Consider the following 26,853-nt stretch of genomic DNA (forward strand, 5'->3'; position numbering starts at 1 on the left):
ATGGCCGATTAAACAGAATGTATCTCGCGACTGGTGTGATCACTGCTTGCGCTCGAGTCAGAAGTAAACACACTGCGTAAAGTTTATCTTCGTTGACCTGAATTATTTGAGATTTTATGTGGGGCTTGTTCTCTGATCTATGTCTCTCTGATAGAATTGACATTGCTATGTAAATTTAGAGGTTGTTTTTAGAACCGTCTTTATATATTGGTTAAACCTTTGCAATTTTTAGTTCAGTCGGACATATTTCTGTCTGTAACATGATGATTGCTCTCAGGGAAAGGAGGCTACAGATGATATCGGAAGTCTGTTTCTTTGAGATTGACCTATTTTCGTCAGTATACTTGCTCAACGTTTTTTTATTAATATTTCAATTTCGTTCCGCATATGGGGCATACCATTATATACAATTGAAAACGAGCGTGTTGGTTAATAGATACAAAACTTGAAAAGTACAAAACAGAGAGGACGAGGACGGGAACGGGACATCTTTTAATGAAAGATGTCCTGTTCCCGTCCTCGTCCTCTCTGTTTTATACCTTCAAGTTTTGTACCAATATATAATCACTCAAAGCTCCATTCCATCCATGACAAACTTCACGAATTATCATCTGTCTTATATTCACTCTCACACACACAAAAAAAGACGAAAGCAAGTGTGTTGGTCCTTGAAATAAAAAAGGGCGTTCGTGAGCTTCTGATTGGTAATGTACTTATTAAATTTTTGTTGTATACCATACTTTCGAGGAAGGGGATATTGTATGGTGTTGTGGGGCTGAATTGCAAAGGGCGCGATGAGTGAGTGTCCGAGAATAAGGTGGGTGTTAAAGGGGTAGGGAAACGAAATTTCAGCGCTCATTTTTTAGCTTTAATGTGTTGCATGTTGCACCCTAACTTCAAAAAAACCAGTCTTCCGTTGAAAAGCACTAGAAAACTAATTTTAAAGTAAATAAACGATCTTTCAATGTGCACCTGGTGGATGCATGCGGAGCCTATTTGGGAGGTAGTCTAGCAACGTTGTGAAATCTGCTACGTAGTCGTGACGTAGTACATTTCTTCGGAGCAGCGCCGCTCTTTGGCATTTCAACGTTTTCCTTCTTAGCTTTCCTCCTGAACTCACAAATCGCGCATTGTACCAAACGGTCCAAAAAGACGGAAAGGACCCTCGTTCTCGGACCCTCGTTCGTGCAACCGGAAACAGCCATTCTCCCCCTAGAAGATTATCCCGTCGCTCAAAACTCGAACAAAAGTTGCTTTCCCCACTCCGTTCAGCGCCAAGCTGACAGTGTTGTGGAAGCTACGTGCTCCTTGGGCCAGCCAGACGCTCGTCACCCCACGGGTACTACGAACGGCTCGGTTGTAAAGCGCTGACGCTACTGACGGCACCACAACGCTGACAAAGCCACCAAGGGCAAAGCTGATAATCACGCCAGCCTTGCTATGTCATGAATGCGGGGAATCTTTTCTTTCTGCTTTTGTTTGCTTCGGATGTCCCATGACGCGTCGCGCTCTCCGTTCGCTTCTCTCCGAGCGCTTGCTCGAGTGCACCGTTTGGAACGAAAAATATAGCAAATCGTTCAAAATACAAACGTGCGATTATCATTTACGGTTATTATTATTATTATATAATTTTATATAATGTTTATATAATGTTTATTAATGTTTCTTCAGCAGTTACTACCACCTTGTGTAATGCCAGCAATGGCCTTCAAGGTTTAATAAATGATGATGATGATTATCCGTCATGCTTGACTCATTTCCGAACAAAATCGGAATATTTCAATTTTTGTTTCCGTACCGCTTTAAGACTAGATACTCAGGTAGCCATATTGTGCCCACTAATATATCGTTAACTGACTGACGCTCTGGGATATTTTGTACAGATGTTTCTTTTATATTTGTCTATGCAGCAGCTTCTGTGCTTGAAATAATCACAAATTACGTATGCTACATTTTTAGTGTTTTCATGTATGTCTGATGATTGCGGTGCCCTTTTCAAGAGTGAATACGTTCTTGCCTTGACCGCTTTTGCTGGAAGAGTATGGACCAAACGTGTTAATTGTGCCGTAAGTTCACGATGACAACATATAGAACATACTGGATAAAACATAATATTTTGCATTCACGAAACCTTTTGCTGCCATTTGTAGGCAGAGAGCACTTTTTATGACCGAGTAGCCATTTGGCTAGTTTGTTTCAGGCGGCAAAACGTTTATGTATATTCTTGTGCAACTATATATTAATCCTTCAATAAGCGTCCTAGAAGAAGATGGCGTATTTTCCGCAGAGTCAGGCATATTGTAACATATATGTTATCAATTTATAATTTGGAAAAAACATATTATGTGCATATGGTGAGGGTGCTTTATGAGCAGAGAAACCAGTAGGTAGAGACGCATTGATGTCCAGCAGCGGCCAGTCTATTCTGAGTTCAAGCTTCCTCGCTTCCCCGACGTGCGCCTCTCCACGAGACAGTGGCGCTCCCGCTGGCTGCAAAGTGCGCGCCACTGTGCTCGTCACAACATTAATTTTTCACTGCTTACTTCATTTTTGCATAGCTATCTAATATGTGCAAAGAAAATATTTGAAATGTCCTAAAATAGTTAAATTGACACACACATGTCCGATATCACCGAAATAAAAAAGCAAGCTTACGAGAATAAAAACTGTATTTTTTTTTCTTTGCAAAACAACTTATATCCCCTTTTGTTCGCATGTTTTTCATCCTTACGGAACCCCCCAAAATTATGCTCAAATTGTTTTTAATTGACTGTTTCACCTTTGTTTTTACTGTTGTCACGGTAATGTCATAAATGCATACTTTTTATTTGAGAAACAAAATTTTGCCAGTGAGCAATTTTAGCGGTATTGGGCACCCCGATGTAGAAATAACTGCTTCAGTTAGCACACATTGTCAGATTGTCCCCGTGATCAACGCCAGATTGAAGTTACCTGAGCGGGAGTTTTTAATGTTTAGTTTGTTTTTGTGGTGTGTTCTTTGTGGTTTTGCACTACAAACGAACAGACTTTCCAGATTCCCTCAAGTTCTTTGCCCACTGATTTGTCTATTAGAGCCCTCTAGAAAATTACCAAATAAGGCCATCGAATCCCCTTGTCTAAGCCGGTCAAATGAAATTAATTTGAACAAGTCTCGTTGAGGTTTTCCTGCTTGTAAAAGTAAAAAATTCTAGAATAAAACAAAAAAAAAATGTTGTAGCTGATATTAGAATAGTCTATGTTAGACATTTCGCTTTCGAATAATTTGATTAAAATGGTTATCCTTTTTTCATTACTTAATCGACCATTTTAAAATGTGCGGTCTATCTAGACTTGTTTTCACCTCTAGAAAGGATGTCGTTTCGCGCATGGTTCATACGCCGCGTTCAGTAGTTCTTACAAGATTCGGCTGTCGGAGCCAGAAGCAAAGCTTTTGACGTTTGAAACGTGCACTTCTTGATAAGATAACATATATCTTCTCCAAAATGCACCTATATATAGTTTGACTTCACAGAGAAAGGGGGAAATTGCCAATTCTCTGCGATGACTTTTTTTTTTACTGCATTTCTCGAGCTATTCTATGGTGCCTGGAGCGCGTCTCCGACTGGTGTGTTTAGCGTCCTATCTCGCTCCAGCATCAAAGATGGTCCCGAAGTGGCAACAAATCACGTCACAAAAGCCGGAGTGTCATGATGTTGCATGTCGCGATCCTGGCTGTTGGTCGTAGAAATGCTGGCGAAAAGCACGAGCGAACTCGAGTGTCGCTGTCGTACGTCACGGCGTCCCAACTTCTGGTTGCCCAAGCTTCCGTGGACTGTCACACTGGAGAGCGACGTGCAGCATAACAGGCGTCTGCCATCTCAGCCACCGCTGCTCGGACACCGCCAGGATTGCGACAGGCGACCGTACGACACGTCTACGACGGCATGAGGCGGAAATCGAGGGACCAATGTTTCGGACACGGTAAACACACCAGTATTGCGGAGTTGCCACTCCGAAATCGGAATGATTCCGGAATCATTCCGCATTTTCGCGACCCCGGAAGGGAATGGGAATGAAATGGCGGCAAAGTTGAGGGGAACGGAATGGAATTGAATTAGGTGCCTTTTGCCCAGAATAGAACGGGCCCGATACTTTCTTTTAATTTTTTTTTTAAGGGGGGGGGGGGGGCGGTACGTTTAGCTATGCCGAGCCAGTCAGCGAGTCAGTTGCTCTGAAATAAATGAGCGGGAAGCTGCTAGCGCGCTTTGAGCCATATAACCGACTTATACGCAAAGAAAAAAGCAATAAAAAAAAAAACAACAACAACTAGGGTGCTTACATGTTTCCGCAGCTGGAGCGGAAACACGTAGACACAATATAAATAACAAGCGTCAAAGAAAAGACCGGAGAGGGGAGGTGTTGATGGCGCCTTTCACGGACGCGCAGGAGACGGGCTTCACTGGTGTTACACGAGATCGAAACGAGAAACTAAGCACCAAGCAAAAGAAACGAAGGGAGCGGCAATGAAAGAAACCGCGAGGCACTGCAATGAAAGAAACCGCCATGCACGGCTCCTCATCGTCCTTCCTGTCTTGCATCTTTTTTTCTTTTCTTTTTTTTTTTTGCGCGCGACGCAATGGAGGATGCACGCGCGCGCACAGACTAATGATGAATTCCACTCGTAGATCGGGAGCGATTTCCAAAATCCGCGAGGGAGGCGAAATTCCGCTCCGTGGGACCCGCTCCGAATCGAAGAGGGGAAGATAAACTTGCGTTTTTGGAGCGACCTCTCCCACACATTTTCCCACCGCTTCCCCCTCCGCCGTTCAAAATGGCCGCTGCTCGAACTTGACAAGCCCACCAACGCCTCAGCCGACTAATCTTTCCGACGACCAGTGACGATTGTCACTGCTTAGCTGCAGAAATAACACGCGACATAGGCCAAGCGAAATTATACGTACCACGGCGCCCATGTCACAAATCACGAATACGTCCGCGTTCGGCACCGTCACATACCTTTCGGCCGCCTCGAAGGGCGGGGCACAGACAGCGATTGCCAGCGGTGGAGTTCAGATTTCTGGTACTACTTTAATAAACACAGAGGTAAGAAACAATCACTTGCGCGGTCGTTGCCTATTCACTTCTTGCTTTATTTCACGGTAAAACGCCGGCGGAATGCAGTGTAAAAAGGTAAACAATCATGGCTGCAGAATGAACAGGCCTAACCTTGCGTCTGCCTCCGGCTTTTCTGTCGTTCTTCCTCTCACGATCACAGATGTCAGCGCTTACGATTTACCACGCTCCACAGTCCCGGCTTTGTATCCCTGATCTATGCGAGGTAGAAGCGTTCGAGCCGTCACAATCCCGCATAAACAACCGACGCACCCGCACAAATCCAACTAGACTTCCCGACCCGCCCGCCGACCTCTCCAACCTCGACGCGCATGCGCACTGCCGATTTAGACGGAAATCATGTGGGCCGCTCTGTCAACTTCCGGAGAAATCTGCGAAATCCCGCAGAGCAAATTCGGCGGGGTTTGACGCGCTCCGTGGAGCGGGCGCTGCCAGAGATCTACGAGCGGAAGATGACCAACTCGAGCCAGATCTGCGAGCTGAATATGCGCGCTCCAAATAGAGCTCTTTTAAAACGGTCGAGATCTACGAGCGGAATTCACCATGAGATCTGGGAGTGGGTGGAGACTCATAATTCGCAGAGCTCCAATAACTCGTTGACTCGCAGGCCGCAGAAAGATGATGAGTTATTGGGCGCATTAAGAGGGAGCGCTCCTCCAAGCCCCATAGTGAATGCACGCGATTTTCTGCCGTTTTACAAAAATTATTGTTTAGTAACCGCTACTCTGACTTTTTCGAACTTTTTTGCTATAAAAAGATTGATCCTTCGTCACACTATTCCTCTCATGCATATTTTTTCATACAATTTTTTATTATATTTTATATTAAATCGTAAAATCGGTCGGAATCGGCAGTTTTGACATGTTTACGTTAGAACGCGTTTTTAAAAACCTGTGAATTTTGAACTACAAATGTGTCTGGAGGAATATCTGCGGAATTTAACATGGAATTAAAATATATTAGAATTATAGCTGTAAGTACATCCGTGCTGTAACTACATCGAAAAAACTGAACCAATGTGTTGTGGCTTGTTTTCCTCGTTTGGACGGTCAAGACTAGTTCGACGAGCGCCGCGTGAGGGCGCCGCGGTTCCGCCACGCACGCTGCTCTGATTTTGTATTACTCCGCGCGCGTGCGCTCTTCAGTAACGCGCTTGTGGTGCTCCAGAGACCGCAAGAGCCGTCCAGACAGAGTGGTTTTGTTTTTCGGGGTGGGTGTCAGGCGGAGAGCTGTGCGTGTTTTCATAACTAGAAAAGACGTTCTCGCGGCTATGGGTCCAAAGAGGTATAAATATGGCAAGCGAAAGGTCTCGAAGTCGCAAATAGAGTTTGCGCGTAAGCGACCCTCTGCTGAAACTACGGATGGTGAGGTTTCAGGTGAGGTTGAGTCATCGTGTCGTAGCGCTGCGAGAAGGAATTGACTCGGGGTGTTGAAGGTGCCGCTTGGGAAGCCATGCAACAGGCCGGAGTGGAAGAAGCGAGGCGCGCGAAGGAATCTGGCGAGATCAATGCCGAAGGCTATCCGCTTGTGACCGTCGTTGCAGACTGTGCATGGTGAGAGCGATCGTACAGGAACAAGAAAGACGCTCCTCCTGCCCCCCCCCCCCCCCCCCCCCATGGTAAGTACTACATTTCTTCCTCTAAAAGGGGTGCGAATTTTGGTCATAGGTATAATATACATTTCTTTAGAGTGCGTTAGAAAGAAATCCGAAGCATGTTTTTCTTGCCGCAAAAATGCATTACATATTGTCGAACGCTTAGTCTATGGCGCTAGGCTACATTTGGGTGGAGGCTGAGCATTTGGCAATGCGTAGTTTATTTTTATGGGGAGATGACCGTTGTTAGAATCCCTCTCTGCTGTATGTGTATTTCTGTGAATGCAAGATTTGTTCCGGCAACTGGGGTGCGCCGATTTCCCACGAAGCACTGGAAACAGTTATGCTTTTTGTGTGCCTGTTTTAGTGACCGCTGTTTTATGTACTATACATTCCGAATATACGCGGTGCCATGCAATCAGTTCGTCAGGCGACGTTTTAGACAGCTCGTTTCTTCGAAGCTGCACTTTTACAACGATAAATCGTTTCATCGGAAATAGCCGGCGTTCGTTTCAGTGATAGGCCTTGTGACGTTTCGTCGAGTTCTTCTATTATGCTCATGCATGTGCGTGCTCGCGCTTGCGTACGGAATTGCGTGTCCGTGTCTCTGCTTGCGTGTGCGTGCGCATGCGCGAGAGTGCTTATGTGCCTGCATGCACACCCGAGTTTGCCTGCCTACGCGTGAGTATATGTACCCGCGTGTCTGTGTGCGTGTTATTATACGTACATGTGCGTGCGTGTTTGCACGCGTGCGTGTTTGCCTGCTCATAAGTGCGTGTGCCTGTGCGAATGCGCGCGTGCATGCGCTTGTGTAATTCGTGCGTACGTATGCGCGGGTGTGCTTGTGTGTGCGTACGTGAATTTTGCATCCGGTGTCTGCGCGTGCATCTGCGTACCTCTGTTCGCGCATGCGTGTGAGTGCCTAATTCGTGCGTGCTTGAGTGGGCGCGTGCATACTTGGGCGTACATGCGCCCAAGTACGCACGTTGTCGGACTTTGCGGGAAAGGTTCGAGAAAGTCGAACCTGCTCGGACTCGAACGTCTGGTTCGCGACACCTTTAGTACTCACGTTGCGGACGATTGGTGATTGGCCGCTGATAACTTCACTGTAACTTTTTGCGTTATGTTTAGCGGCATTTTTTTATATCTTTATTCGTGCGACTGTAATCTTTTGTGATGAAACTCTCTGTACCCATTCCTTGTGAAGTATGAAACGATCTCGAACGCCTCGAACAACAGCGACGCTTGCGTTCGTTGTCGGGGCTAGTAGGCAAGGAGGTAGGAGTATTTATGTGACGTCAGACTGCCTTCTGATGCCGAGTCACAACACAAAAGTACGGTTACCGAAGGCAAACGCATTTATCCCATTGGCGAGTTCGCTTTGTCTTTTATTTTTCACAACTCTCGCGAATCAAAGTTTTGCTTTATGGTTTGGTGGTCATGTTTGTGGGCGATGACTCAGCACGTGAATAGACCATATAACCGTTCATGGTTTTTTTTTCCTCTTCTTTTATTTTTTAGATTGAACGATTCTGCTACAATGTGGAACGAATACACGAAAGTGCTCAACCTTCTACGAAGTCTTCCGAGGAGCAGAACGTGTGGGGATCAGGACTATTAGGAGATAGGTTCTCAAGTGATGAAAAATCGCCTGGTCGCCAATCATTACAAATTGTCTATGAAATACGATAACAAACAATCAGTGTCGTGAAAATTGTATAAAAATACTTTGTTGTGCAGAGCTTGTGACGGCAGTTGTAACGAAGTAACGAAGGTATATGCCGCTAGTTTGTCATGTATGTATTCGATTATGTATTTATTTTTAAAGTACCGAATATACAGTGTTTTTACTTAACTGGAACGTGTTTTTCTTTTAAAAGAGGGGGCGGCATTTACCTTAGTGTCGTATTCACTATGCCTTTAGGGGGCTCGGCCAACATTACATGGGAGATCACTGTAGCGATAAGCTGGGTGGGTAAATAACTAAAACCTGCTAATCAAGTTTCCCACGAGCGGATTTACAGCTCGTGTTGCAATTATATATTTAAAGTCATTAGAGGGTAAATAAATTTGGACGTATTGCTAAAACCCAAACAAATTTTAGGTATCTAGGTTCTCCGTCTTTTGTGGGCAAAACATAATTGGCTCGTTTAGCCACGGGAATCGCAGTACCGCTATTTCTGCATAGTTAAATAAAGCAATCGCTCGCTAACACATCCTACAGAATAAACAGCGTGTTAATAGCAAACACAATGTTTATATTGAAAAATAATATTCCGGAGCGCCTCTCGCGGCACAGATCATTTGATAGTGTTTTATCAATGTCATTTATGTAATACAGTATCGCGAGAAATATATTCCGTAATTAAAAAATTATTTATTATATATTGACAGTGCTACTGCCGAACTCTCCACGCCAGTCCGTTTGTAAAGACGGATTTTGAAGTAATGTCTTATGATTGCCTTTGTCGCCTCGTGTCCCATGTGTTTGTACTTGACAAATGTTTATTTGAATCTACGGTCAGTGCATTCAACCGTCGGTTCAGTACAGTTTAGCTTATTTTGCTCAAGTTATTAAATTTGCATTTGTTTTAATTTTCTTCCCTTTAGTTGTTGTGTCTGCGCCGCTTTTTTTACTCACATGAACACATATAGACCTTTTCCGCTTACTCTCGCCCCCGGCCGCCAAGTAGGCATATCCGGTATGGGCGACGAAAAAATATCACAACGTTTTAACCTGCAAATAGTAGAAAAACAGAGGGGAGGCAAAACGAGAATGTGTGACGGTTACGTTTATGTCATAAATGCCTTCTATTGGCGTAGCGACGGCAAAACAATGTTTTTCCCATACTGGAAGTGACGTCAATTCAAGATGGCGGCGCCCTGGCGAAAAAGGTCTAGACAGGGTGATCCTCGAATCAGCCGGGACCCCGTCAACCGTCGCCGCGGCCCACAGTTTAAGAACCGCTGGACTAAGATGTGCTAAATATCTCGAATTAATTCCGTGATTCGTCATGTTGCAACTGCTGTTTTAGAGACAATTAATATGGGCGGCTTTATCTCGGCAGTGTGCTTTGAAACGAATTTAAATTTATCCTACTCGGAATTCGTTTTATCGTTTGGAAGAGAAAGGCTGATGAATTTTTACGACTCGTTATAGCATGAATCAACTGGCTTAGAAATAGTCACTGAACAGTGAGGGCGTCTCGTGAATTTTACTATTGGGGAGGGGATCGAAATTTAGGGGCCGCTTTGCCTAGATTGTTGTCCACACCGTTGGGTGTTTATTTAGAGAGCATACACGTTGGTTACCTTCTATATAATTTAAAAACGACCACCACTTTCGGCGGTGTGGTTACGAGCGCGTTGCTCCGACCCTTGCTTTATTCGCGCGAGGAATTGTTCTCTATAACACGATTTCGTGCGTCTCGTAGACACCAAATCGTTCTTTTAGATTTCCTGTGAAAAATACACGAGCAGTTTACATTTGTCCACACACGGTCCGTATGTGTGGACAACACATGTGGCTTTGATCGGCGCTCTGGTTGCGCGAGCTCCCGTAGCTTTGACTGCATTGCTAACAAAAGCTGTCCCCGATTTAAAAGTTCTGTCACTTGCCCGTGAGGTCACACCGCGATGCATCGGAGAGTCTGCCAAACAATAGGAAGTTCTAGTAGACCGTGTGCACCGTCCCGCTAAGCTTACCGAAGCTTGCCGCGTGCCGTTAGCCTTGGCTGCAAAATTTCGGGTTTCGTTTCCGGTCGCGGTAGAGGAGGGGAGGGCGCGGTCTACTACAACTCCCTATTCTCTGTGGCCTGTTTCAGTCAGCCGCTCAGTTCCTGCGCGGTTTGATTAGGGAGTTGTAGTACACAGTAAACTTCAAAACACCTATGTAGGTGTAAGTGGCCCGTTTTCAGATGTCTCTAACTCACACCTTTTGATAGGTGTTATTGCTTCCATTACACCTTTTAGCATGTAACTTTCTTTTACAGCCTTTACACCTTTGGTTTAGCTGTTTTGAGATCCCTACCCATTTCAATTGGTGTGCCTAAACCTTCACACCTTTGTGGGGGGAAACCAAGAGAGATGAGAATCGCAGTGACGTCACAGTGCTGAGTTTCGATTGGAATAATAATTAGTATAGACGCGAAGGCTATAGCTACTTTAGTCTTTACGCACTATCTCCTCGCACAAGGCCCGGCGTTGAAACGCATCCAATGCCAGCGACTGCACGAGAAGACGAAAGTAGCCTTTGCGTATACTATCCTTCCAATCATATATCTTAGCACTCCAACGTCACCGCCACTCTCATCACTCCCATCTCTCTCCGCATTGAAGCAATGTTTTAGGTTTTAGTCTTCGTTACAAGGCCGTACATTTATCTGTAGTATACCAACTTTTTTTTAAAGCAAATGCTTACAGCCTTGAAAAGTACTTCAGCTGTACATGCACTAACAGAAAAAGTGACATTCAAGGCGTCATGCTTATACTTTCCTTTTCATAGACTAGCCCTTGTTTTTGCCTTCTTTGTTGTCCAGTCACTTGTGTGCTGTCAGTGTCTACGAGTCACCCACTCCCCCAAGCTTCAATCTTAACAAGTTTCACTTTCCCCTAAAATAGAAAAGCTTTGCCGAGTTGCATGTCTGTCAGACATACTCATGGTCGATTCTGCCCAGATCTTGTCTGGGCACACAACCCGACAATCCTATTTAGTACATTTCCCTTAGTATACATATGCTGAAATTTGCAAAAAGGGTGTGTAAAAAGGGGAAGTCATATTCACCAAGAACAGTAGTATTTTACTAACACCGCGAAGCTTTGGCTTCAAATAAAAGTATTGTTATAGTCCGATTCGCTAACTACAAATAAATAGAATAGATAAATTTATGCCGGAAAGTAAGAAAAACATTGTAATAGATACTCATGTTTTTTTATTAATCCAGAACACAATAAGAAAACTACAAACAAATCCCTTTTTCCTCCGACTCGGACTATATTGATTCACACAATGTCTGCTTTTCCATGTTTTGTTTTGTGCACACTCCCAAGACTCTGTTCACCACAGATTTCAGGAGTGTTGCCTTACCTGCTGACATAACCCATATTATTTGCACAAAGTTCCATTTTGCAGCAGAATCTCTGTCGTTTTAGAAAACGAAAGCTTCTGTAAAACCCGGACCTTTGAGACTTGCTTACTGTTACAAAAGCCAACAGAAAACCCGGACATCACTGTTGCAAAACGGAACTTTCTGTGAAGCACGTGAATGATGTAGGCAGGTATGCTAACGCACCTGGAATTAGTGATAACAAGGCTTCTTTCTAATTTCAGTGCATAAGTAAGAATGACTATGCTCTAGCTAAACATTAATTATGGTAGTACAAAACTTAAGCCATTAATGAGAAAAAAAAATATATAAAATATTTTAAACCCCACAAGAAACAAGCTAGAGGCTTCGAAGTTTAAACCTTTAAATGACTAGAGAAACACCTGCTCATAATACAACAGAAACAAATCGGAAAATCGCTAAATTTAGAGAGGAAGCGCTAACCTTGCAAGACTGATTAGAATACAGTTAAACAAAAAAAAAAAAAAAGAAACGCCCAAACTTATTCATAAACGTGATAGCGGGAGGCCTCAGCTTCGTCACATTTAAATAAAAAAAACAACCTCTCAACGAGAGAGGCTGTGTTAACGCATCCTTTAGCATACTGGATATTAAATATCCAGTAGGCTGCCATTACGGCAGCCAAACCTTCTGTGACGTCGATTACTCTGAAGAGTTTGGTTGACTCAGCATGAAGGAAGAGGTGTTCAGCATCTTCCAGGCTCTTGCCATGAAGAATAATACAGGGCGGGCCACATGGAGTCGGGGCGTCTTCACTCTGTAGCAAAAGCAGGAAGCTGTTGTAAACAACAACATAAACAGAGATGACACAAACTGAATGTAAATATGTCGTATAAATACCTAGAACCGAAACCTCATAAAAAACGCTTAATCAAGGAAAATAGTAATAAAATTATTTGTAATGTAATGCCTCAGTGGATTTTGTTTTGAAATGCATCAATGGTTTTCAGTCTAAACTGCGTGGAGTTGCCCCTTATACACTGACGCAAGGGCTTGACATCCAAAGTTGCGGTGGCACTCATCTGGCCCACACCAGACGGGTGTGGGCAAAAAAGTGGGCGTTTCGCATGGACGAAGTAGCGTTCTGGCATGCTGGAGAGTTCTGTGACCGCTGAATGTACCAACAGATACTTGGAAAGTAGCGGAATAAGCTTCCAGAAGTTCCCAGCCGAAAATTAGAGATGTAAAATGCAGATAATCAGCATGCATAAATAGAAATCATCAAATCGAACGGGAGATTTCTTGTTTGGCAAGCCCATCATTGAAGGTAGACGTAGCTTTCGCTGCAACCTTCGCTTCCATCATTGGTGCACAGATGCGAAGAGACACCGTGATCGAACCCAAACCACCCGGACTTTGTTCCCCCGCTTTTTGAAAACAAGGTGCTGCCCAAACGTTCAGTTGCTCGGTATGATTGCGTGTCGAAACGAAGCAGCATATACCACTCGCTGTGCTTTGTTACGGTGACACGGAGAGTACAAAAAGATTTATATCTCAACTTTATAAACACTGTAGCTACTTACAAACGCACATGCACATATCAACACTCTGCTCATCAACCAAGCAAAACGCCGAAGCCGACCACGAAGTATGCGATTCGATACATCCATGGAGATGCCGGGCTTCTCACTCCAGGATATAGTGGGGCATAAAGGAACAAGCCCTGTGATTACGCGAGACACGTACTGTATAGTCCACACTCCTTCCTCGCCCTAGATACTCTTTTCTGTGGTGGTAGAGTTCTTGGAAATGTTGCCCAACCTCTGTTCAGATTAAATTTCATTCTATTAAGAGGTAAGTGGAATGCTTACAGATGCCTGCAGGAACAGTGCACCCATGGCTTTCTTTTCCTTGACATGCACAGTGAGCAGTCTGAGAACCTGGACAGCCTGTACATCTGTGACCAGGGTGTCGAACCGGAACCGAACCGAACCGAAAACCGGAACAGAACCGTTATTTTTAGCTGAACCGGAACTGAACCGAACCGAAATCTTCGCCGCCATCTTGGAACTGAATCGGAACCGAACCGAAAAAAATATAACGGTAAGCGGTTCAAAACGGTTCAAGGTAATATTTTTTTTCTTCTTTGCTAGTATCACAAAACGAACATATGGGAATAAACAATTGGCGGCTGTATTTCTATCTGTTGATCGAATCGTCATATACATAATTGCAACGTATGATAAATTGTGGGTTTTCATGGCACCTTTGTTGGCACTATGATTAACCATGTGTCCAGTTGTCACGTGACGCCATGGTGTCAATACATGTTGTCAAGTAATGTCATGTGGCCTAGTGACGTCACGTAACTCACTGCGTTAAATCGATTTCATTTGAGAAAGTCACTAGATGTATTAACCTTGTTACAGCATGACGTAACATGACATCACGATTTCGCACCGAGTCACGTGACACCGTGACGTAAGCGATTTTCATAACCCCTAGTCGAGTGCTCGGGTTCATGACAATCAGCATGGCCAAACATTCAGGTAACGGCTCATGTCAATTAGATATGATAATCAATAGCCCAACACTAACAATATCTGAAGCTCAGCCCAAGCTTTTGCTTTGCAAACCCTTGCAGCCTAGGGCATGACTGCGATGAACACTGGCGGTATATAATTAGGGTCAGATCACGTGGCCGCTTGTTCAAATTGTGAGTTTATAAGATATCGACAGCTGTCTCTGTCCTTTATTTTTTCTGCATCTGTTATTAGGGGAAAACTAATGGATGTTTCCGCAACCTATCAACGTCACGGGTTATTTCTTAACACTATTTATTGAAAGTACAAAAAGAAATGTTGCAAGACCAATTTTACATTATTGAGGCATTGAAACATTTTTTTGTTGTTGCTGAAGTATATCCGAAAAATGTCCCTGAGAATAGAAGTTTTCAATTGACTAAATGCGACCTATTAATATGACGTTACACGTGTGTACGGAAGAAATACCTAAAACAATAAGATATTTTAGTGACGTGAGAAGAACAGCCGAACGTTGGCAGTCGCTGTAAGTCCCACACGAGCGTCGTTCTCAAGTTATTGCCCAAGTTTTGACCCCTCTGTATTTTGTTTAAATGAGGTATAACATATTTCTATACATTACTAAATACTACTCAGGATCAGTCCCTAACGTTAATAACTGATATAACTGATTGAACTTGGCTTTGCTCTTTTTTCTAGGCAGTGGTAGTCGCCGAAAAAATTAGAGAAATATGAGCATCGTTCATCCCCTCAACTCCGAGCCAGAAGCGGCCACGTGGCCTGGTGCCTATCTTATGCCGCCCACGTTAATCATACCCCCGCGCTGGAGTTTTAAAGGAAGGAAACGCGTGCTGGAGCTCCAGGCATTGTTAGAGTTCGGCTATCCTCATCACCGCAGTGGTTGGACACGAGCCACTACCCAAGTATCTGCCAAGACATTGATTGTTACGAGCCGATGTACGGTGCTCACACAGTTCTCCTGCCCAATTCATGAGTTGCGCTCGACTGTCGACAGGCGGGTGGTTTCGATCCCACAATTACGACATCAGTGTTTAGAAGGCAAGACTAAAAGAAATAGTCTAGTTCAATCCTCGCAATTGCACCGCGACAAAGAAGCTTCTGAATCAGTGGCGCCCTGTGCGAGTACACTTGGACCAGGGGACCAGTGCGCATCGGAAAAGTTATGCACATTCCAACCCGATATCGTTTCATGACCCCTTTAAACTTCACGGGGTGGAAACTAAAAGCAACGAAAGGTTGCGGTTAACAAGTGCCAAATAAAATTGTCGAAATAACAGACACCAACTAAGAAGGCAATTCGTAAGGAATACTTTCAGCCTTTCCACTCTGGTGAAGAAGGAAGGCCAGAAATGCTGTACTATGGTGGGAATGAAGTAATGGCCGGCCGCAAGTCGGCAAGCCAGACAAGAAAGGCTGGAGGGGTTGCCGCCATCTATGAGCGACGGTGGCAACCAAACAACTGGCAAGCCGGCTGTCTGGTTGCCGTCGCCATTTAAAGATGGTGGTAACGCATGACTAGCCCTTAACAGCACCGCTGTATAAAGAAGTGCGTCTGTGTGTGGGGCCGGGGGGGGGGGGGGGTTTAGAAATATACTGTGTTATAAAGGTTCCTCTTCCCTGCATCTTTGGCGCAGACCAAAAAGCGTGACCCCGGAAACTACTTTGATTCGAAAAGCGCTCTTGCCAAAAAGCACGTTTTTTTCGTGCCAGACGCTGGCACCGTTCCTCATGACGATGCACTAAGAATAATAATACTAGACTTTCAAATACTTTGCTTTCACTGAGCTTGCACTTCCTGCAGCGTGTCTTTTGCACCGTCGAATTTGACTTTCTCAGCAAGAAGGAATCAGAATGACCACCAGCCTACAGTGTGATAACGTCGCGTGCATACCATGCTAAATAGTTCAGCTTTCTGGTAAAATATGATGTTCGCAACACTAGCCATAGGTGTCCTATTTGTAAATTTGTGAAGTATTTATAGCAGTCTCGCGATGAGATATGGCAGCCTAGAGAAATGTTAGAACGCATGACTATTCTAGCATAATGCTGTAAAGTGGGGGTTCAAAACAAGTGCAGGTAAAACCGAATATAGCATTTGCCTCCCGAGGCAATATTTCGGAAGTTTCGAGCTCATGCAAGCTGATGAAATGTAATATACTAAGATTTCAAGAATGTTTGTCTGTCCTTCGCGCTATTTATGTAAAATCATGAATATCATTGCGTGCATCTTTACGCATCTCTTTTTGCAGTAAGGCGTTTTGGAAGGGATTATTTGGAAAACATAACATTAATTATCTCTCTCTTTTTGAACATTTCGTGTATTTGACTTCCAATTCATCATGTGAGCATAGAGTCCTTTTAGCGTACCCCGCAAACCGATGTTTCACACTGCCAATCAGCAAACAGAAAAACACTTTTACGTAGACTCCACAGCTCGCGTAGTTTCGAGTATCGTTCTTCCAAGTCGGTCTCAAGCGGTTATGTGAACTTTATAAAGTAACATTTTTTTATCAATATAAAATATATTTAATTACTAATTGAATATTTGACAAGATAAATAAAGAGCCGACCACACTAAAGCAATGCCCCCCAAATTATTTGAAAGCGGTTCTGCCAATCTTTTCCGGCGTTTTTATCCTCGTCAGGCATGTTGTAAGTGATATGGGACGGCCTTATATACATTTCTGATTTTGAAGCTAATTTAAATAACTATGTGTTCCTCACACATATAACTTCTCAAACATATAAAGTCTGTTATTGCCTTTTTTTATCTGGTGAACATTAGTTTTATCTGTCTGTGGGCTGGACGAAAAGAAAGTAAACAGGGGCTCGCGGTGGAACTATGATGATTACGCACGCAAACCGTCAGAAGGTGACCAATTAAGTAGCTGCCTTGTCGAGTAGAACGTGAAATACTACTTCGTTTACTAAACAAAAAAGAATTTTGAAGCACGCTTAAGCTTCGCCTTTAAAAGTGGAACGCGATCGCGTCAACGGGCCTCGTTTGCATCGCATTCTCATTTGACGCGCAAGCGTGCCTCGCGTGGCCTAGTGAAAAGCGTCTGACTGGCGAATAAAGGGTTGTGGGTTCGAATCCTGCCTAAAATTTTTAATTTTTTCTTTAAGGCAAAGGAATTACTTTCAAAAGTGAAATCATTTGAAACATACGGTGACCTTTATTTTGCATTACATATCATGTTTTAATCACCCTCAATCCACGCGTGATGTCACGTTTCACGTAAGCATTGTGGGTTGTTTGAAATTCCTGTGCTAGGGTATGTAGCTCTGACGTCATGAACCTATCGACCAATCAGGATTTTCATGTCACGCCACCGACATCGGTTTTTCTGCGACATGAGCTCGTTAACGCTATCGTGTTAAAATCATCAATTAGCAAGGGTGATGCTCATTTGCAAATTATATTGTCCGGCATCTTGTCAACAACAAACCTCAACAGCCAGGCTATGCCAGCTTATTCTGTATAAGAAAATGTTCACTTGGGCAAGCGCTATTTTGGGCCAGATTCGATCTGAGTGCGAAGGTGCGTATATATATGAGTGAACAATTGCAATTACTCCTTGCTCCATGATTAGTCGGATGCGTGCGGTGCTGAGTGTAAACAATGTTTAGTTAGAACAACAGGCATTTGGATTGCCGCTCCGTGTTTCTATAAAAGATAGACTGAAACGAGTTATCCTAAAACTTTGCTACATTTCGAAAATTTCATTGGTTTTAGCTCACTTGGGTCGTCATCATATATATATATATATATATATTGTGAAGTGTATTTCGTAAACCTTATTTCATGATATATGGCCACAAGGTGCATGCTCATTTCATATTTTTATGTGATGTAATTAATTCCTTAGTTCAATGACACGATTTCACGTTTAATACTGACACACAAAGTTGTACCAATCACGGCTATTTTAGACGACCTACCACACTTCGCGACAACATTTTATACCGTGTAAATAGATCGGCTTGAACTTTAGAATTTTACTTTAACACGAACAAAGGAGAAGAAAATACAGTATAATTCCAAATTAGAAGCTGATCTATTTACAGGTATGTACCAACAAGCTCAACTCTTTACTCTCGTACCTAAACATTTTGATTCAGGCAAAATATATTTTACTCGTAAACAAATAGATATTGAGTCGTATGAACACGACGTTATCTATGTTAATGTCGAATTTCTTCTACTCTTCCGTCAAAATTATATAACTGAATTTAATATTTTTGGTACCTAAGAACAAAAGTAAATTGCACGGACGATCGAAGAAACTATATAGTTAATTGTTTCACAACGGTAATAGTGTATATTGCCAAAAGAACCCGGAAAATATATTCTCAATTTAGCGGTTCAAACCGGTTCGAACCGGTTTGAACCGTTATTTTTGGCTCCCCGGAACTGAACCGGAACCGAACCGAAAGCCGTGAACCCGAACCGGAACCGAACCGATAAAAATTTCGGTTCGACACCCTGTCTGTGACAAAAGAAATGAACCATAGCATGAGGACAATGCATCCTTCAGATTGATTATTCTTATGTGAAGGGGTGTGATGGCCAGCATGAAGAACTCGAACCAATAATTGTGTTACCTGAATAATGCGACTCCTTATAAAATTATTGGATAGCTCTAAATTTGTTACCTATCACAAAAGTAAATCACAGTTGATGCTAAAGCAGTACACAGGGCGAAGATATTTTTGCATTGCCATGTTTTGAAATAATCATCGAAATAAATGACGACAGTATTTCTTAAAAATACTCACACGTCTTGCGTCGCTTGCAACCCCCATGCTAGGCAGATTCTAGAAGACTTTGAAGGTGATGTCTCTTGCAAGGCAAGGTGCCCTGGAGAATGCACTGCGTGAGCTTATCCAGTCCCCTTGAATACTTGACAGAGCCTCTCTCTTGACAAGCATTTAGAAGTCCCTCAGGAACTGAAAATGAAATTATAAAACGAAGCCTGAACATGTGTTAAAGAATGCTGACAACTTTGGTTTCGGAGATTTACCTCAAAAGTATTGTATTTGGTGATTGAAAGAATGCCATGATTTCATTTGATGAGAGAAAGAGGTCCAAGGGTTAATGGGTCGGTACGTTATAGTGGGAGCCGGCATAGTCCTATTTATGAATTTTTGAAAAAAGCAAAAAGATGGCAGGTGGTCACTTATGTTCCATGTTAACACACCCCCTGTAATTTCATTTTGATCACAGTTTGTTATACATAAATCTATTACAGTAGCATATTCTATACTAACTCTCGTAGGTATATCAACAACATTTAAAAACCCGTAACATTCTACAATCTCCATTAGTTTTGTGGATGATTGGTTAGAGGAGTTAATATCAATATTGAAGTCACCAATTAAAGTCAGCTTTAGACAGTAACACGAAGCATAATCTAATAAATTCTCAACAAATTCAAAAAAATTTGCCACGCAACCTGATGGTGGACGATAAATAAGTTATAATCATCTGCCCGCATTTAACAGTAAGAGACTCATAGTCGCGGCAGATTAAAGAATATTCAGTGACAACATCGTGCTTAAGGCCGTATCGAATATACAAAGAAACCCCTCCTCCCCTCTTATCTTCTCGGTAGACACTTTCAACTTTGTATCCCTCAAATGAGACAGCATCATCTTTGCCGGTAAACCAAGTTTCAGTGAACGCTAAAATATCAAACTTGACATTCAGGTTGTGTAAAGAGATTTCTAGTTCATCTTGTTTGTTTCTTAAGCTTCTCGCGTTCAAGTGGAAAAGAGATAGTCCTCTTTTATTGAAGGAAGCATTCCCCACGAGGTGATTAAAAGAGGCTGAGTCATAGTAGGAACAAATTGTGGTGGTATCGGTCATCCTGTAAAGTGGTATCTACTATACACGGCTATCTTGTGTCTAGTTTATCTTTTCTAGGTCGCTCTCACTTTCAATTTTCATGGCTCGATCACCCGCCCTCCTTCGAACGAACACATTTCCATGCTTTTGCCAAGTGTACTGATAGCCATGTTCTTCTGCCTTTACCTTTGCCAGCCACAGCAATTTTTTGTTTGCCGCCGTGAGATTTTCAAAAAACCGGATGCTGGACTGACGTTCTCGCAAGTTAATATTTTTGTTGATCCATTTTTCTTGAGTTGCTCGCGAGTTAAATCTTATTAGCACCGCGGGAATCTTGCCAACGCGTGCTGGCAGGCGGTGCAAGCCCTCGATATCACTTTCGGTAAGTTCTGGAAGTTCAAGTTCAGTCGCGAGTGCGTTTACGGTTTGCAAAAGGTTTTCGTGATCTTTCAGTGGTAGGCCATGTATCTGAAGATTCTGGCGCCGACTATACTGCTCCAAGTTGTTAATGCTTTGCCGGAGTTGTTCGATCTCTGGACCCCCCCCCCCCCCCCCCCCCCCCCGTTCTCAACCTTTTCAAGTCTTCCTTTTATTTCAGCTACTTCTTTGTTCTGTTCCTTGATTTGCTTAAGGACTTCATCGTACTGGTCTGACAGGTGCTGAACTCATTCCTCAATACTAGAGACGGTTTCTTTCATGCTGAGTAGCATGTCAACCTTTGCCGTGATCCCGACAAGGCCTGCAAGTTTGCCGTTGATTTCTGTTAAAAGCGACATGATGTTAATTTCTTGCGCTTTCGTGGCCTTCTCTACGTCATGAGCTTTATTGTGTTTTCCAGTGCGGCATGCCGAACACTCCCAGCTCTTTGGCCTGTAAGTCCTTTCATCCACGTTCGCACACTGCGCGAAATGGTAACCGTGTCCGCATTTCGAACATGCCGCGTAGACACCAATCTCTGGCAACGGTTTGCGACATGCAAGACAAAGGCTCTCGTCAACCATGACAACAGACACAACAGTCGTTCAGCAGCGGCAGCAGCAGGCACAGCTTTTAGAGAGGTTGTGTTATAATTTACACCAACCTGTAACGATGATATCGCCGGCTTAGCGTGTTGCGACAACTGCGCTGCTGCCACCGCTGAACGCCTGTGAGGTTCATCTTCCTCGTCCGCTTCTTTTGAAGGCGCGCTTGCAGTGTCGGTCTGGCGCACCCAATCGCCACACCGGTTCCGGCTGTTGATAGCAGATGTCAACGTGTCGCTGGCAGTATCAGACGATCGTGGCGGACCCAGTTGATATAGGTATCTGTAACGATGAAATCGCCGGCTTAGCGTGTTGCGACAACTGCGCTGCTGCCACCGCTGAACGCCTGTGAGGTTCGTCTTCCTCGTCCGCTTCTTTTGGAGGCGCGCTTGCAGTGTCGGTCTGGCGCACCCAATCGCCACACCGGTTCCGGCTGTTAAATCAGTGCTTTTCTGAGGCATTTCGCATTTTATTTTATTTTATTTTTTTTTGCAATTGTCTATTCGTTTGGTAATGTCAGCTTTATGCTGCTTATACCGGCAAAAACAATAGAGCTGTCAGGTGCAATTTTTTACGTTTAGGAATTAGAGGAATGGAATGGAACGATTCAGCCATTCCTGGAGTGGGAATGGGCCCAGTGTCCCCAATCCTAGGAGTTGAAAGGAACTGAACTATCGAAAACTTTAATTCCCGGAATGGAACTGAAATGCAATGGGGGTGCCCATTCCGCAACACTGCTCTCAACCTGTCCGACACCGAAATCACGTGTCTCCGTCCGCATTGCAACTGCAACGGTGGTCGCGGGTTAAATAATCCCTACGCTGGTTATCGCGCCGAAGAGGATCCCTCGCTTTGTATGTTTGCTCCTCTTCCTCTTTACTCAGGGCGCCCCTGAAGCGGCAGCGGCCGTCGCGCAACGCCAATAACTGTGCACGCTGTCAATTTTGCTTTTCCGTCCTCTGTTTTTTTTTTCTTTTTTTAACGATACCAGCATGCTTTATTAGATCGGGAAGGAAGCCTAACCCGCAGAACTGGCAAAGGGGTGCTGTGCAGCTATGTGTACTGTAAATAAACTTGTTGCTGAAGGTCGTGCGAAGCTTAGAGAAAATAACTTCTGATTGCACTAGGAGCGTGGGATGTCTTAGGCACGTCGGTGCTTTCTCGCTAATCTTGTATTATGGCAAGTACAATATTTACTTTAAGAAATATCTGTAGATAGAGCTGCTGATTCAAAAATAAATAAATAAACTGTCTTACAAGAAAGAATTTTGTGAACGACGTACATTTCGCGAATCGCCTATAATTCGCGAAAAATAGGTCTCGCGAACAATTCCGGTAAAATGCAAACACATTGCAATCTATATTGAGATCCCACCACGTCGCGAAAATTAGAACCCGCGATTTATTCCAAAACTTCAGCTTTAACCTAAATCGCGAAATATTGAGCCCGCAAAAAATAAGTCGCTTACAGTATACCGAACCATATATCTAGTTTTTTTTTTTTTTTTTTTCAAACTTGTTTCTTTTTTAGTGCATCGAAAGAGGATTAAGCTTACACACAAATTTGTGAATCTTAAGCACAACATAACCTCATATAGGGAAGAATGCATGCAACAAGGACACAGATCACAGCATTTCTTGGCAAGATATGCCAAGTGTATAACAAATCACAGCCATTATTGAAATGTGTGAAACTCAAAATGGAAATATTTAACATGATGTTAGATATTCAAGTGTTGTTTATATCGTTGTCTGTCCTTTTTTCTCCTCGAGTTTTTCTCTATTTTCTCCCGTTGTCTGTTTTTATCATCATATTAAAATACACCTGCTCACCGGCACTCAGCACTTTTTTCTTTTGTATCTGTCTTTAATCTTCAGTGGTTCAACGAGTTGTACAGCATTGACGAAGGAATCTTGCCTCTTTAAATGAACTGCTAAAATCACATTCTCGACATATCGTGCTGTGGTTCAGTACAGAGGTGTGGGCAGATAGTGAATTCTTATGGTGAAAATATCAACAAAGTAACATATCTCGTTCAAAAGAAAAAAAAAAGAAAAACTTGTTTAAAATGGCAATTAAATGCAAAGGTGCAAGCGAGCTGGACAGTAATGATGAAAGTAATCCCTGGAGAAGGGGAACAAAGGGACAAAGGACAAACACAGATCTCCAAACACAGCTAGGTGACTGGTGCGCGACCGAAAAAATCCGCCTGGTCCGGGTATCGAACCCGGGACCTCCACCTGTAATGGAGAGGTCCCGGGTTCGATACCCGGACCAGGCGGATTTTTTCGGTCGCGCACCAGTCACCTAGCTGTGTTTGGAGATTTGTGTTTGTCCTTTGTCCCTTTGTTCCCCTTCTCCAGGGATTACTTTCATCAAAAACTTGTTATCGGCAACCTACGGCAGCCGTTAGCAGCTGGTACTCGCCTACTTGGAGGTGCGGCCCACAGAGGGCAGAAGCGTCGACAGCGCGCGGAGCACCGTTCCCACAGGGCGCAGGAAAGTTTACCAGGCAATCTCCTGAAACCTTTTTATTAGGTTTCCTTCGGCCCGGCGCCCGTCTTTGCAATGCACGTTTTTCAAGACGCAGTACTTTTGTATTTGAGAATAAAAGTAAATTTGAATATCAATATTTAAGCAATTTGTACACGACCGAGACGCCTGTCCGTCCCGTACCATTTTGGGTGTCTCAATTTGTGCCCCCTGTCGGCAGCTCCTCAAATAGGCGAGTACCGTCTGGTAATGGCCGGCATAGATTGTTGATAACAAGTTGTTTTTTTTAGTTTGAATAAGGTCACTTATTTTTGTTGATATTTTCACCAAGAACTGTACCATCTACCCACATCTCTGTACTAAATCCCAGCACGATACATCAAGAAACCGATTTTGTGCGGTCCAGTTGAAGAGGTAAGATCCCTTCCGCCTATGCTGTAGATTTACATTCGAAATGCCTGCTTCAATAAATACGCAAATTAAAACAAAATTTCCCTGCCTTAATCTTATTGCTGCCACTTGTATTTGTTGCTTTTTCTTCTACATTTCAGATGCCAGCTATCCGGTACTTTCGGTGTAACCGATGCAAGTGGAGAACAACAGCTCTGAAAACCTTGTTTCGGCACTTCCACAGTGCACATGGCCATGATCGGAATTGGGTTTGTGGACTGCAAGGTTGTATGAAAACCCATTCTTTGTACAATGCATACCGAAAGCATGAATCACGCAATCATCCAGACTTGCTCAACGAAAACTCAGCCACCAGAGACTCTCCTTCCTCAAGTTCGTCCACACCAGTTGCACTAACACATGACCTCAACAGTGCAGATCCTTCTCCACTAGTGGAGCCTTCCATTCAAGATATGCCTGCAGAAGAGGTTCTTGTTAGTGAAATTCAAGGTTTGGGTGGCAGTGAAGAGCTGACATGCGATATGCCAGATTTTAAGGAAACAGTTCTCGCTGCTGTTGCTAAAGTGGAAAGAAACAAGAAAATTGCCGGAAGCCACTATCCAAGAGATTACAAGTGATGTTATTATGTACATGCGAGCACTTTCCGAGCATTTTCTTTTGCCTGTTCTGCCAACTGAGGATGCAAACACCCTCATGTCTCTTCATGTAGATGAGTTGCCAAAGCTTGAGACAAAGTGCGGTCCAGAGAGCTACTGGAAGCATTTCTTGCCTTTAGTAGAGCCTAGAAGTATTGTCCTTGGTCTAACACCACAAGGAAAAATTGAGTTGTTTCATTACATTCCTGTATGTGATGTCTTGCAGAACTTTCTAGCAAGACCTGACATTTGGAGCCAATTTCATTTCTCTGAAGCAGAAAATGGCTAACTTGTGGATGTTTTTGATGGGACTGCATTTAAGGACCATGCATTTTTTCAGGGGTGTAGATCAAAAATTTGTATTCAACTCTATTCAGATGAATTCGAAGTGTGTGACACACTTGCAAGTAAACGGGGAAAGCATAAAATGATTGCTGTGTATTATTCCGTGCTGAATGCTCCCACAGCATTAAACTCTCGTCTTTCGCAAATTCATTTAGCTTTGCTTGTAAATGAAAAACTTGCACTTAAACATGGTCTAGACAAGGTGTTTGAGCCATTGATTGAGGACATTTTGTACTTGGAGAGTACAGGAATTGTGGTGCACGGAGAAACAGTCAAGGGATCTGTGTTGTTTTTAACAGGCGATAATCTTTCTTGTCATCGCATTGGGTGCTTTAAATGCAGCTTTAGTCACGGCCGCATCTGTAGGTACTCTCTTGCTTTGCGTCATGAAATCTCTGCTAAACACTCGGCTACCGATTTTATTAGACGCACTCCCGAAGGCCAGATGTACCACCTCAGAATGAAGATTAATGGTGTGTCCACACTCTCATTGTATGGGGTGAAGGAGGCATGTCCTCTCACATTTACTGGCTTTCAGCCAACTGAGCACCTGCCTCCTGACGTCATGCATGACATTCATGGGGGAGTTCTTCCTTTTGTTTTAAAACATGTGCTTTGTTCTTTAATCATATCGGGCGTGGTTTCATTGAGCGATCTGAATGCTGCTGTTTCAGAGCATTCCTATGCTCCTTGTGACAGAAAAAACAAACCCGAGATCATTTCGATGGATTATATCAGGGGGAAAGCAAACATGAAAGGCAACGCATCTCAGATCTGTTTCTTCAGGCATCTTGCCCTATATGTGGGAGGGTGTGTTCCATGCGGACACGACGTGTGGAAACTGTACCTTTCTGTCGTAGCGCGAGCGTTCTTATCTAGTCGATAAGTTGCACACGGCCCGTGTGACGTCACCCCGAAGGAATATAAGAACAAGCGGTTCTTGGCAATAAATGTTTTCTTTGTGGTTTCGTCCGGATCGAGATCGCTTGCCTGCGTCATTTCAACTGGCGACGAAGATAGGACTCGCCGGCCCTGGCCCACCCACCGTCGACGAGCAGCAACGTTGACCCAGGAGAGGCAAGCTACAGGGGCGGATTCCGGAGCCAACTTGAAAAGTACAGCTGCAACGGAAAAAGAGTAGCACAAGTGACCGACGACCGGAGCGGCAAAATCGCGATACGCGGCGCTATCGTTCCCGAGCGCGCCGATAGTGAGGGTGCCAGTCACGTTCCATGTGTCAACGCGGGGGTGGCCGGCAGAAAGCAGCCCATCCTAAAGCCCGCACTTCGAAAGGTATTTTATACTTTAAATTTCTGCCACCTACCTACCCCCCCCCCCCCACCCCCCCCCCCCCCGCATTGAGAGGTGCAACGTGACTGCGCTCTCGCTATCGGCGCGCTCGGGAACGATAGCGCCGCGTGTCGCGATTTTGCCGCTCCGGTCATCGGTGACTTGTGCCACTCTTTTCCCGTTGCAGCTGTACCTTCTTGGCTCACCTGACAGGACATGTCGCGGCTAGGAAAGCTGGATGAGTACGACCCGAAGGTCCAAAATTTTGAATCGTACGTGGAAGGTTTCGAACACTACGTGACCGCGAATGACATTGCTGCAGAAAAGAGGCTGCCAGTTTTCTTGACAGCAATTGGCGCGGAGGCGTATGAAGTAGTGAAGAATTTGGTAGTCCCCGCGCTGCCAGGGGAAAAAACTTAAGAGGAAATGAAGGTTCTCCTGAAGAACCACTACTGTCCGAAAACGTCCGTAA

At 43.9% G+C, this 26,853-nt stretch overlaps 1 protein-coding gene and 1 pseudogene across 1 annotated transcript; one reads left to right on the top strand and one right to left on the bottom strand.

Moving 5' to 3' along the window:
• Window positions 1-12,174: 12,174 nt before the first annotated feature.
• Window positions 12,175-24,347, bottom strand: LOC120840521 (annotated as a pseudogene).
• Window positions 24,348-25,035: 688 nt separating this feature from the next.
• LOC121046677 lies at window positions 25,036-25,977 on the top strand (the record flags this gene model as incomplete). Its single annotated transcript, XM_040501172.1, has 1 exon — window positions 25,036-25,977. A coding segment is annotated over one exon (942 nt), but the record flags the coding sequence as incomplete, so codon positions are not given.
• Between the last annotated feature and the right edge of the window lie 876 nt (window positions 25,978-26,853).

This window comes from Ixodes scapularis, unplaced genomic scaffold, assembly GCF_016920785.2.
Source record: "Ixodes scapularis isolate PalLabHiFi unplaced genomic scaffold, ASM1692078v2 PGA_scaffold4__175_contigs__length_147842914, whole genome shotgun sequence".
Classification (NCBI taxonomy): domain Eukaryota; kingdom Metazoa; phylum Arthropoda; class Arachnida; order Ixodida; family Ixodidae; genus Ixodes; species Ixodes scapularis.